This window comes from Conger conger, chromosome 4 (assembly GCF_963514075.1).
Source record: "Conger conger chromosome 4, fConCon1.1, whole genome shotgun sequence".
Classification (NCBI taxonomy): Eukaryota; Metazoa; Chordata; class Actinopteri; order Anguilliformes; family Congridae; genus Conger; species Conger conger.
This window is the reverse complement of record NC_083763.1, coordinates 37,764,744-37,777,390: the sequence shown is the minus strand read 5'-3', so window position 1 is coordinate 37,777,390 and position 12,647 is coordinate 37,764,744. Positions and strand designations below refer to the sequence as shown.

The 12,647-nt window shown below is 41.4% G+C and overlaps 1 protein-coding gene across 2 annotated transcripts in view; it reads right to left on the bottom strand.

Moving 5' to 3' along the window:
* esco1 (establishment of sister chromatid cohesion N-acetyltransferase 1) overlaps positions 1-10,728 on the bottom strand; it is a 29,749-nt gene extending 19,021 nt beyond the window's left edge. Inside the window, exons 1-4 of one of the 2 annotated variants that reach the window (XM_061237239.1) lie at positions 10,640-10,728; positions 4,037-6,335; positions 3,772-3,859; positions 158-215 (exon numbers count right to left, since the gene is read on the bottom strand). In XM_061237239.1, the coding sequence (XP_061093223.1) occupies positions 158-215; positions 3,772-3,859; positions 4,037-6,334 (2,444 nt within the window). In that variant the 5' untranslated portion in view covers position 6,335; positions 10,640-10,728. Of the gene's footprint in view, positions 1-157; positions 216-3,771; positions 3,860-4,036; positions 6,336-10,330; positions 10,604-10,639 lie in introns of those variants that run through there. The other variant, XM_061237238.1, reaches the window with a different exon arrangement.
* Between the last annotated feature and the right edge of the window lie 1,919 nt (positions 10,729-12,647).

Sequence of the window (12,647 nt, the reverse complement as noted above, 5' to 3'; positions counted from 1 at the left end):
ATTCTATTCATGAAAATGCATTCAGTCCATTAAATTTTAATTTGTCGCACAAAACTGCCACAAAATATACAATGTTATGAATTGAGCTTCATACCTACCAATTATTAACAATTTCAAAAAGATTTATTCTGTAAAAAACAACAAAGGAAAGACTTACTGGCCAGAATTGTCCTTTTTGATGTGCTCTGCTTGTGCCGAGGGTTGCTGTTCTGGTTCTAAAGAAAAACAAAAAGATTTAAGTTTGTATTCTTGGCATTACTGCAATGCTGAAATAGCACTCAATGCAGAGACCAGCTCCACAGTCAAGAATTGTATACTAGCAGATTATATTTTTCTGGTACGGAATAACACATACTCAGTAGCATTCCAAATAGGGAGAAAAAGAAAAAGCAAGTGGATGAATGGTTTCTTTTCCACAAAAAAAGTAATTATTTACTTATCATTTATACCTTTATTTCGTAAATGAAGTGCTACAAATAGAAAAGGGGCAACATTTGGAATGGTTCATGTAAATCAGGGCTGCCCAATCCAGTTCCTGGAGATCTATCATCCTCTATGTTTTCACTTCAACCCTAATGTGACACACCTGATTCTACTAATTAGGAGCTCAACAGGCTGGTGAATATGATGTGCTTTATTAGGGTTGGAATGAAAACCTACAGGATGGTAGATTTCCAGAAATGGGGATGGGCAGCCCTGCTGTAAACAATAAGGCCCGCTGTCCAACCTTTTACGGGAATTTCCTTACCCAGTAAATATTCAGCAGTATAAAATTATGTATGATGTATTATGTATTATTATTATTATTATTATTGTCATTATTCTAATCCGCATTGTTATAATTATCTGTGAATTGTCCAAACATTAGGATTAAAATGTCCAATCACAGTCCCTGCTAAAATATAAATATGAATCGTAATCGTAATCTTACTTATTTTGACAGTCAATCAGATATCATTTATACCAGGGCTGCCCAACCCCATTTCTGGAGAACTACCGTCCTGTAGGTTTTCATTCCAACCCTAATAAAGCACATCATATTCACCAGCTTGTTGAGCTCCTAATTAGTAGAATCAGGTGTGTCACATTAGGGTTGAAGTGAAAACATAGAGGATGGTAGATCTCCAGGAACTGGATTTGGCAGCCCTGATGTAAGTCTTTAAAATTCCACAAGAACTGAACCAAACTATTGTATCAAGGAGGGGTCGCAACTTTTCCTTAACATAATGACAAGAACAGGCCATTCAGCCAATGAATTCTCTCATTTTCCTACCACTAAACTGTACCTAAAGCTTCATAAAAATAAAAAAAAATTTAAGTCTGTGAGACAAAATATGTTCTAATGTGGAATTTCCTTTAATGCCCCCACATTCTGATAACCGAATCTCCTGAAGTTCACTTTGTTAAACCCTTTAATCGATTTAAAAGCATCCATCAAATTTCCCCGAAGTCTCCTTTAACTGAGCTTCCTCTAAAATAATAACTTTTATCTTTTATACCAGGAATCAATAAAATATTAAATTAAATTGATCAGCCCTAACGCAAATCAGCCTGATCTCCATCAAGGACAGCACAGAACTTTGACAACATGCAGTAGCCCTGTAGCTTATATTCAGTTTGTGCAGAACAAGAATACCCAATTATATACATATAATTGAAATGGTAAATGGTCGGCATTTATATAGCTCTTTATCCGAAGCAATGGGCAATTAACATGGCAGCATATTATTATTTTGATAAATTCAACAAATAAATTATAACTTACTCCTAGAGAATCAAAGTGGTTTGTGTGTGCATAGTAGTTAGCCATGATTATATTTGGTCAGTTACTTTTGGTCAAATGTTAATAATTATGTATATGCCCATATATGTACATACTGTAGGCTTATACAAATTAGATCATAGCAATATACACTCTATATACTCTACAATATACACTTTAATGCAGGATCTACAAATTAATCATACCAGTCTAAGAATTGTATGCTATGTACAGTTTGTGGGCAAGCTATGTTGAAAGAGTGATACGAAGATATGTGGTCTCAAATAGGACACATGTTTGGAAAAGCCATTTTGCTTTAGAAAAGTGTAAAATAAATATATTGCCGCTAACTTTAATATGCGAAATTACCAATACACTTTACAGTGCATTACTCTTAAGATTAATTCTTTAAGGTTAGAATCTAAAACAATATGCCCAGTGGTGAACATATGTTGTTAGACATACAGCAGACATAATACATGGCTGTAACAGTTGTCAGATCTGTGAGGATACCTTGATGGAGAGCAGGCTGACCCACACATATCGCACTTTACATCTCCTTCATGGCCCCCTAGAGGGGACAAAATGAATATGGGGCTGCAACCCGCTTTGCAACCTCATCTCCACGCCCTGTTTCTGCTTCACCAGAAACAGGAAGGCAGAAATGCCGTATCGCGATTCGGATTCCCTGCATGGTAGGGAATCAGTTATCTTATCGGGAACCTCGTAGGGAGTCCTCACCAACGCCCCCTAGGCATAGGGTTCATGGTTCTCACTCCCAAACCCTAACCACTCAGCGGGAAGAAGAGTCCAGCCACTCTGATAGCAATCACGGAACTACTGACCGACCTCGGCAAACCGCACACCAATTTTACAAAATGTAATATTTATTTCAGTTCTAACAGTAACTGTCATATAAAGTACAACGAAATAACCAACAATAGGCTAAATTCGCAAATGTGGAATATTGGCAAATCAGAAATTGTATGTTGGCAAAGCAACAAGGGTTTGCATACTTGTGGATGGACACCAGAGGTAAGTAAAAGGAAAGTCCAAGTTGCCGCTTGCATTGGCCATAGCCATAAGCGTGATGCGTTCATAGAACATGAACTTTTTAATATTGGTTATTGACTTATCTGACCTATACATTAAAATGTATTTTAAGAATTTGAACTGCCGAAGGAGTGTGAGATTTAATCAAGATACAAGATTCAATAATTCATTACCATTTCAATTACATATTGTTTTAAATTTTGTCTTTTATCCTTTCCGATAGAAAACCTCAGATTTCAGATATTTTCATAAAACATGTTTTCTGACATAATAGAAGAAAACGATTCTTGTGAAATCTTGTTGACATGGAATTATATAGGCTAAATAAGAATCTAATTCAAACTATTTACAAACACACAATAACGAAGCAGAGATAAGATGGCAATCAGAACAGTAGAAAAGTGAAGAATAAAGTGCCGTTGCAAAAATACAGTCTTTAATTGAACAAAATGTGAAATCAAATAGGCTACCGGTCTATTTTAATAAAAATGAATAAAAACGGCAGATAAATAAGAATGGTATATTCATTCACAAAGTGTCATTGACTTGGAAATAAATGAAGAAATCAAATTCCAAGTATTTACACATGAACAATAACACAGCAGAAATGAAACAGCTGTTACATAAAATTAAAACCTAAAAGTGGGTCATTCACAACTCTCAGTGAAAGGTGCGAAAATGTGCTCGTGGACCACAAATATAGGACACCTAATGCAAATAAACATATATATTGTACTTGGTGGACACCACGATAACCATAATTAATAGTCTTAATCGTTTGCGTTTTGCAGTCATCACTTTATATTAATGTTATATTTCCAATTCCATACACTGTTCAGTTGACTGGACTTTTCGCTTTTCTGAGATTCTACTGTAGCTTAATTTCAAACATAGATAGCTAACATTTAAAATGAAAAACACCCATTGGTTTGAATGGAAAACAAAAGACCCCATACCAGCGCCTTGCAGATTACATGGTCCTTTGCCTGGTGTAGCTGAAGGTGACGCTATGGAGGGAGGGGAAGAGACCGGTCCCACACAGCTCTACAAATGAAAGAGAAGAAGTGAACAGTTTAAGCAGCTCAAACATTTACACACCAGTTATAAAGAAATGCAATCCTTTTCAAATATTACCAACACGACAGAAAAAAGCAGAAAATAATTCTGATTGTTGGTTAAAAATACATGCTGAGAAAAATGGGAAACAAGATTTTGGCTTACCACATCTTCAACACAATTCGGACCAGCCAGTACATTTATTTTCTGATACATTAGTTTTATAGGGATGCGTTTTGGCTCCTCATCCACTCCATCTAGCACAAAATCATCAGGCGAATACTTGGGCCTGGGTGTATAGAGTTTGTATTCTACCACTGGCCTGGTATTCTGAACAGTGACACCATTTGGCATAGACGGTGCCACTGCTGGCAGTTGTCTCTTGTTTACACTTTCCATTTTTTTGGTCTCCTTCCAGGTAGTCGCTAAGCATGGAGCAGGACTCAAGGGGGGAGCAGCAAGAATGACATTTGGCGCCACTTCTCCATCATTGGAGAGTCTCCAATTTGTCTGCTCGGTCTTCAGCTTTTTCATTCTGGTCCACGTCAGTTTTTCCCGTTGAAGTTCGGTCTGGCGCAGCCTCTGAAAGCGAGTCAGCTTCTTTCTCTCATTGGATTTCAAAGGCACTGTGATTTGACTCAGGAAGAAGCGCTTTTTTGGCTCCTCTATTCTCATGGGAATCACTTTTTGGGCCTCAATAGAGGGTGGAGTGGTATTGTCACAGACAGAAGATGTTGGGATGCTATCATCTTGCTCCTTGTGCTTCAACAGAATTGCCTTTGGATTACTAGGACGGTCAGACATTGTATACTGTTCTTCTTTCCCCTCCTTCAGCTCAGATGTGTCTGATGCAATGTCCTCAGCAATTTCTTCACACAGGGCCAGGAGATTCAGTTGCTTAGTAGCTGCTTCCTTTGCTGCAGCGGCCTTTTCCTCAGCTAGTGCAGCTAGCCGGGCCTTAGTCCTGGCTTGGGGGTTCATCTCCTGCTTCTTGGGAGGAGCAGGCCTGCCTTTGGCCATTAGCTTATCTTCCATCTCTGCAAGGTTAATCACATTGGTTTTGACAGATACAGCTCTCATTTCCAGTGATGTTGGAAGAGGTTGATCCTGCACATGCATCTCAGTGTTCAGGGGATTGCACAATTGAATGCTCACTTTGGACTGTTCTTCCAAAGCACTCTTGTCCTCTGATTCATGATGTGCAGCTAAAATGCAACCATTTTCTACAAACAGATTGCCAAATACAGCTTCTGAAGTACCTAAATTCACAGGACAATTTCCCATTTTTGCATCCTCTACTCTTAATGTCTGTGGGGTATCACATATTTCTGTGTCCTTTTTAAAGTTCTCCAAATCAGCAGGGATGCAACGCCTGTGCACTCCTTCAATTTCTGATGCACCTGAACCCTCTTTTCCAGTCAAAGAAGGTTTGTAAAGGTTAGACTCCTTAATGACTTTGAAAAGTGCTTCCAAAGGTGGAGGGGACTTTTTTATGCACCGTTTGACTCCTTGGCAAATGTCGACACTGTCCTTTGAGCCAGAGAAGAGTTCTCCCTGCCAATCTAGGGCACTTCGGCTCTTTTTGCTGGTCTGAGGACTGGACATAGAAGTCTCCTGAAGATGCTCAGTGGAACAGCGTCTCCTCCTCAAGGCTTGTTGGTTTTTTGTCTTTATAGCAGCCTGATTCTTAGGTCCTTTCTTGAAAAGTATTTCTCTCTGGCTTGTCATCTGGATTTTACAGCTTGACTCTGCAGGTCTACCATAATTGTGGTCTGACTGGACTGAACTAAGAGTAACAGGCTTCGCCATGCCGGAGGGACCAACCAAAGTTGTATTTTGCTCTGTTGGGCTGCAGGATCTAGCTCTCTTACGGCCTCTGGTCCCATGAGAAGGGAGCTCTCTATTACCTTGAGTTCTAGAAGGGGCAGCCTCTGCTCTCTGTGGCTGCTTTCTGATCCCTACTTCCCCAAAAGAAGCACTGCCCCTTGAAGGCACTAAAGCAGAGGGGCCCAATTCCTTAGTTTTATTTACCCTTGCCTTCCTTAAACCAGCGTTTCTGTTTTTTGCTGGCTGAATTATGGAAGTGTTGTTAGGAAACTGATTTGATAGTCCTCCTCGTGTGCATGAACGCGTCCTTGAGGCATTGATCATCTTCTTCCCCTTTGCTGTTTGGACAACCATTTTTGGTTGGCTCTTGATCACTGTCTTTTGGACTGATCTCACTCTGGTTGAGCAGCGAATGGGTTTTGCTGTGTTTTTTGTATCATTCTGCAGGGGTGTAGGCATCTTCCTGGCTTGGGGTGCAACATAAATCCTTCCCTGAGTAGGGCCTCTCCGAAGCTTTGTCTGTTTCACAGAAGTTGAAAGGTTTCTCTTCAGGGGCAAAACAGCAGCCTTCAGATCCAGCTTTCCTCTCTTAGTCTGAGGGTCAAACGAACCTATTCTTTTCTTAGGAGTTGGCATTCTGCAAAAAACATACAGCAATGCAATGTATCAGTAAGTTGCTGACAGCTGAAATGTACAATTACAAACTTCCCACTTAACTGTGAGTTTGGCAATACAATTGTACAGTGTATAAAAAGTATTTTGCTTTACACCACCACATTATACAGCGTGTATATAGAAGTTTCTCTGCTTATAATGACCAGGCACGACCAGGTATATTCCAGACGAAAATTATTTCTTTCTCAGCAGAAATTGTCCAGTACTTACACCATGGGTGCACAACCCTACATACTGCTTTTTGTTCAAACCAATTGCCTTGTTTTTAATTTGCTGACTGCTCAATAAATTACCTCTTTCACATTTACCCTTACTCCTTACTTCCCACCGCCCAACCACCTGTCCTCTTGACCCCATCCCCTCTCCTCTCCTACAATCTATATCTGAGGACATTCTCCCTTTTCTCACCTCTCTAATCAACACCTCCCTCTCTTCCGGCACCATGCCCTCTTCCCTGAAGAGGGCCAGAGTCACTCCCCTCCTCAAAAAACCTACTCTTGACCCCTCTGCCCTGAACAACTACCGGCCTGTCTCTCTTCTTCCCTTTCTCGCTAAAACCCTGGAACAGGCGGTCTGCTCCCAACTGTCCACTTATCTTCTCCACAACAATCTCCATGACCCCAACCAGTCTGGCTTCAAGAGTGGCCACTCCACTGAAACCGCCCTGCTCGCGGTCACTGAGGCACTCCACTCTGCTAAAGCAAAATCCCTCTCCTCTGTCCTCATCTTCCTCGACCTGTCAGCCGCCTTCGATACAGTCAACCATGAGATTCTGCTCTCATCGCTGTCTGGGATGGGTGTCACAGGTTCTGCACTCGCTTGGTTTTCCTCCTACCTCTCTGGTCGCTCCTACCAGGTGACTTGGAGGGGCGCAGTCTCCGACCCTCAACCCCTACGAACTGGAGTCCCGCAGGGCTCGGTTCTTGGGCCTCTCCTCTTCTCGCTATACACCATGTCTCTTGGTTCTGTTATCTCTTCCCACGGCTTTTCTTATCACTCCTACGCTGATGACACCCAACTCTTCATTTCCTTCCCCCCCGACACCCAAATCACCACACAGATCTCTGCCTGCTTGGCTGATATCTCTGCGTGGATGACTTCCCATCACCTGAAGCTCAACCTTGCCAAAACTGAGCTTCTCTACATCCCTGCTAAGTCCTCTCCGTCAATCGACCTCTCATTGACTGTTGAGGACTTTGTAGTTTCCTCCTCCCGTACGGCAAAGAATCTTGGGGTGACTCTTGATAACTGCCTCACCCTGGCTCCACAAGTATCCTCCACTGCCAGAACCTGCAGGTTCTTTCTGTATAATATACGCCGTATCCGTCATCTCCTGACTGAGAAAGCCACCCAGCTCCTAGTCCAGGCGCTCGTCATTTCCCGCCTGGATTACTGCAACTCCCTCCTAGCCGGTCTCCCAGCGTGTGCCATCAAGCCCCTCCAGCTGGTCCAGAATGCTGCAGCCCGCCTGATCACCAATCAGCCCAGGTCGGCTCATGTCACCCCGCTTCTCATTGGCCTCCACTGGCTTCCCATTGCCGCACGCATCCGTTTCAAGGCCCTAGTGTTGGCATTTCAGGCTGCTAAGGGGACTGCCCCACCTTACATACAATCCCTGATCACTCCCTACTCCCCAGCTAGACCACTCCGGTCTGCCAGCTCTGGTCGCCTTACGGTTCCCTCTCTACGTGCACCTGGCGGTCGAGCTGCACGTTCACGCCTGTTTTCCGTTCTGGTTCCTCAGTGGTGGAATGACCTGCCTACCACTGTCAGAACAGCAGAATCCCTCCCCCTATTTCGACGCAGACTCAAAACCCACCTTTTCTAACTCTACCTTAGTCCTCCCTCCTGATTTCCCCTGCCCCTCCTTTCTGATATCCCTATCCTTGTCTAACCCCCCCCCCCAAAAAATAAAAAATAAAAATAAAAAAAACTTCTGATGACAACTATGTTTAGAACAGCATTTCCTGTGTATTTTGCTAGTTTCTGGATGTGATGCTCTGACTTATGGTAGAACCTATGCACTTGTAAGTCGCTTTGGATTAAAAGCGTCTGCCAAATGACTAAAATGTAAATGTAAATGTAAAATGTATTTTGGAGTAGACTTAATTTGGTCATTGTATTAATGAAACGGCATACTATCACCATTACAGTGCAGTGACTTCATTAGGGAGAAAAAGTGGAAGGTTTTAGACTGGCCAGGTCAATCACCAGACATTAAGCCTATTAAGCATGCCTTTTACCTCCTGAAGAGGAGATTGGAGGGGAAAACCCTCTGAACAAACAACGGAAAGAGGTTGCAGTAAAATCCTGGAAAAGCATCATAAAAGAAGAATGCAACAGTTTGTCAATGGGTTGCAAGCTTCATGCAGTTATTGCACGCAAGGGATATTCTACCAAATATGAAGTGTTATTCACTTTCATTTACTTAAATACTCTCTGTTCCAATACTTTTGCTCACCTAAAAATTTGGTGGTCTGATACCAAAGGCGCCATGTTCTAAGTAGTTTATCTAGATGTAAATACCAAGAAATAAAAGGTGAAATTCTGAACTTGTCTCGTGTTCATCTTTTTTATCTCAACCCCAAATGTATTCAGTGTATTTCAAAAACAAAGGAATTTGCCTTTCTGTTTCAATACTTTTTGAAGGGACTATGCAAATGAGAAATTTCAGCTTTGGATTTTTAATAAATGTGCAAAAATACGCTTTCAGGCACGTTTAAAATACCATGAACAATATTCATAGATATGATTTGTGCCACACATCATTTATTTTCGACAGTGGTGGCTGCACATAAAAAAACTGTTACTGTACTTAGACTGTGTACGCACTGCACATACAATACTCCTGCACATTTCTTCTCCTCTCATATTTTCCTTCATGAGCATTCATTCATCAAAGGAAAGAATGAGAATACTATTTAGGAGCATTGGGACAATACCACCGATTACTGCATGACCTGCCTAATCTAGAAAATTAATTGATTACATTAGATTACATTTTCATTCACTAACCATTCATATGATGCAAGTGAAACAGATCTTTCAGGGAAATTTCTGAAGAGTCAATTTGACTGACTAAATTTTGCATTTTGAATAAAGCTTGTCTTTAAAATACCCCAAAACACAATGTGCTTTTCAAGGAGTTAATAGGCTGTTATAGAAACTTAAGGTCTGTATTTAAAATATGACCTGCCTAATACTAGAAAGGCAGTGAAACCATTTAGCAAAATGATTTTCTTTAAACAAAGACTGACACAGCTCATTTAATATTAAAACACGACTTAACAAGCACCTTTGCGGACAATTCGCGTGTCTTCACATGGCAAATTTACAGCATCCAAAGCAAAGGGTTCTGAGTGCAGGGGAACGCTGTGTGTTTTCAACAAAGTGTTGCTTTTGAAATTAACAGAAATGAAGAACCTGCTTCACAAGTTGACAAACAGCCCATTTGAAACGGAACGGCGTCCACCCTTGATATTTACTAGGCTACTAGGACACATTTACAGCAGGGTTATATTAGCCCTGCTCATAACTCTGCTGCCATTAAACTGTAATTTCGGTCGCAGTAGTTTCTTAGAAGGCCAAATCTGGCACGCTACGGTCCAATTGTGTATTGAATTGACATGGAATTACCCAATTATTGATTTCTGTTTAGCGCAACTAAATGAACAATGTTTAGATAACGTTCCGTGATTGAGCAAGCAGTGGCAAACAGTCGCAATGTTGAGATTTGGCTAGCTAAAGCTAACGAGCATGCAATATTACCTATAGATCCCATTAAAAGCACAGCTACGCGAGGTAATTAGCTAGCTAGTGATTGTAAGTTCAGTCAGTTATAACATAGCGTTAGTTGACATCGCCAACATCCCTGCAATGCTGTTGTTTATTCGGCTAACGCTAGCATACTAGCTAGCTAACAACTTAAACAAAGCTAGCTAGGTAGTTGTAACTTACTTAGTATTTCGATTTTGCGAGGTCAACAATGTCTGTTCATCGGAGTAGAGCATTTAAATAAATGTAGCTATGTACCTATTTCCCATTGTAATTATTTAGCCATAATATCTAAGAATGCACAATCTGACAGTTAACTTACTGTTAGCTAGCTAGCTAGAAAGACTAACCAATCAAACGACCATATCCGGGAGGAGTCCCAAATTAAAGTGAGACAAGAAGGGATGGGGTATCTCTTTCCATAAGTATATACAAATACTGTGAAATACCAGTACATGAAAAACACTCTAAGACGAAGACGGATAAACTCACTTTTCCAGTTAGGTCAGTCTCCTTTTCTTTTTCTTTCCAATTAGGTTGACGGACGACTACTACTACTTCTTCTTTGGTTTTGATTAAAGGCGTCCAACATAGCAAAGGGTGCTTTACCGCCACCCACTGAGCTGGAGTGTGGACTGGGAAGTAGAGGCAAATCGATACCAAAGTATCGATACTGCTGATACTGTGATTTTATTTCTGGTATCGATCTCTTCCATAAAATATTGATATACACTCACCAAGCACTTTATTAGGTATTTATTACATTACCCTACATTACATTCATGGCATTTGGCAGACGCTCTTATCCAGAGCGACGTACAACAAAGTGCAAAGTGCATACTCATAACCAGGGATAAGTGTGCTGAAAGACCCTAGAGGGAAGTACAATTTCAACTGCTACCTGCACAACAAAGATAAGGACCAGGGCCTATTTGATCATCATGTTTTTTTTTGTTTTTTTTGTTTTGTTTTTTAATCGTAATACCGCAACATGCAAATGTATGAACAAACCGCTTACCAAGCCAAACACTGCTTACCTACCCAAACTAAACATCCTGATACACAAGTAAATCACAGAAAGACAATAATTAAGGTTTACAGGGAGGTAGAGAGGGACAGGGAGAGGTGTAGCTTGAAGAGGTGCGTCTTCAGTTTGCGCTTGAAGATGGAAAGAGATTCTACTGTTCTGACCTCAACGGGGAGTTCGTTCCACCACCGTGGAGCCAGAACAGACAGTGGTCGTGAGCATGAGGTGGAAGTTCAGAGAGCGAGAGGTGCCAAGCGGCCTGAGGAGGCTGAATGAAGAGGTCTGGCAGGGGTGTAGGGTCTGATGATTTTTTTGGAGGTAAGCTGGGGCAGACCCCTTAACTGCTTGGAAGGCTAGCACAGATGTTTTGAATTTGATGCAAGCCATGACAGGCAGCCAGTGGAGGGAAGTAAGCAAGGGGGTGACATGTGAGTGTTTGGGAAGGTTGAAGACCAGATGAGCTGCTGCATTCTGGATAAGTTGGAGGGGTCTGATGGCGGACGCTGGGAGGCCAGCCAAGAGGGACTGGTGGGACAAAACCATCTCTTGGACCAGGAGCTGGGTCGAGTAGGGGGTGAGAAAGGGGTTGTATAGGAAGAACCAGCATGCCCGGGTCACCGCCGCAATGTTCTCGGAGAGGGACATTAGACTTATTTATTATTTAGATTTCTACTGCTGTAGCCTATCCACTTAGAGGTATGATGCATTGTGTGCTCTGAGATGCTCTTCTGCATACCAATGTTGCAATGTGTGGTTATTTCCGTTACTGTCACATTCCTGACAGCTTTGACCAGTCTGGCCATTCTCCTGTGACATCTCTCATTAACAAGGCTACAGAACTACTGCTCACTGGATTTTTGTTGGTTTATTTGCACCATTCTTTGCAAACACTAGAGATTAGTGTGCGTGAAAATCCCAGGAGATCAGCAGTTTCTGAGATACTCAAACCACCCTGTCTGCCACCAATAATCATTCCACGGTCAAAGTCACTTAGATCACATTTCCCCATTCTGATGGTTGATGTGAACTGCCCCGTATCAACATGATTGTATGCATTGTACTGCTGCCACACAATTGGCTGATTAATCACATGAATAAGGTGTAATAAAGTAAAAATCTTCCTCATAAAATGCTTGGTGTAAATATTTTTCCAAAAAAAAGAGATAATTTTTATTATTGTTTTCACTAAATTAAACAAAATAAGTTTATTTTTCAAACTCTGGACTACACTAGTTGTGTGCAGGGGCATCCATTTTGAATCTGCCAGCGCAAATGTATCTTGATGTTTGTACAGAGATTCCTGTTTACGCAGTGCGAGTGCTCATGAGCTTCCTGCAATTGCTCCAGATTGATTTTTACAGAACTTTGCGAGAGCAGGAGACTGAAATGTAAACCATGTGAAATGCCTGAAAAGAAGCAAAGTGTAGTGTGGTGTTACTTCACGGCATGTGAAATAAGCAGGGAAATCTGTAA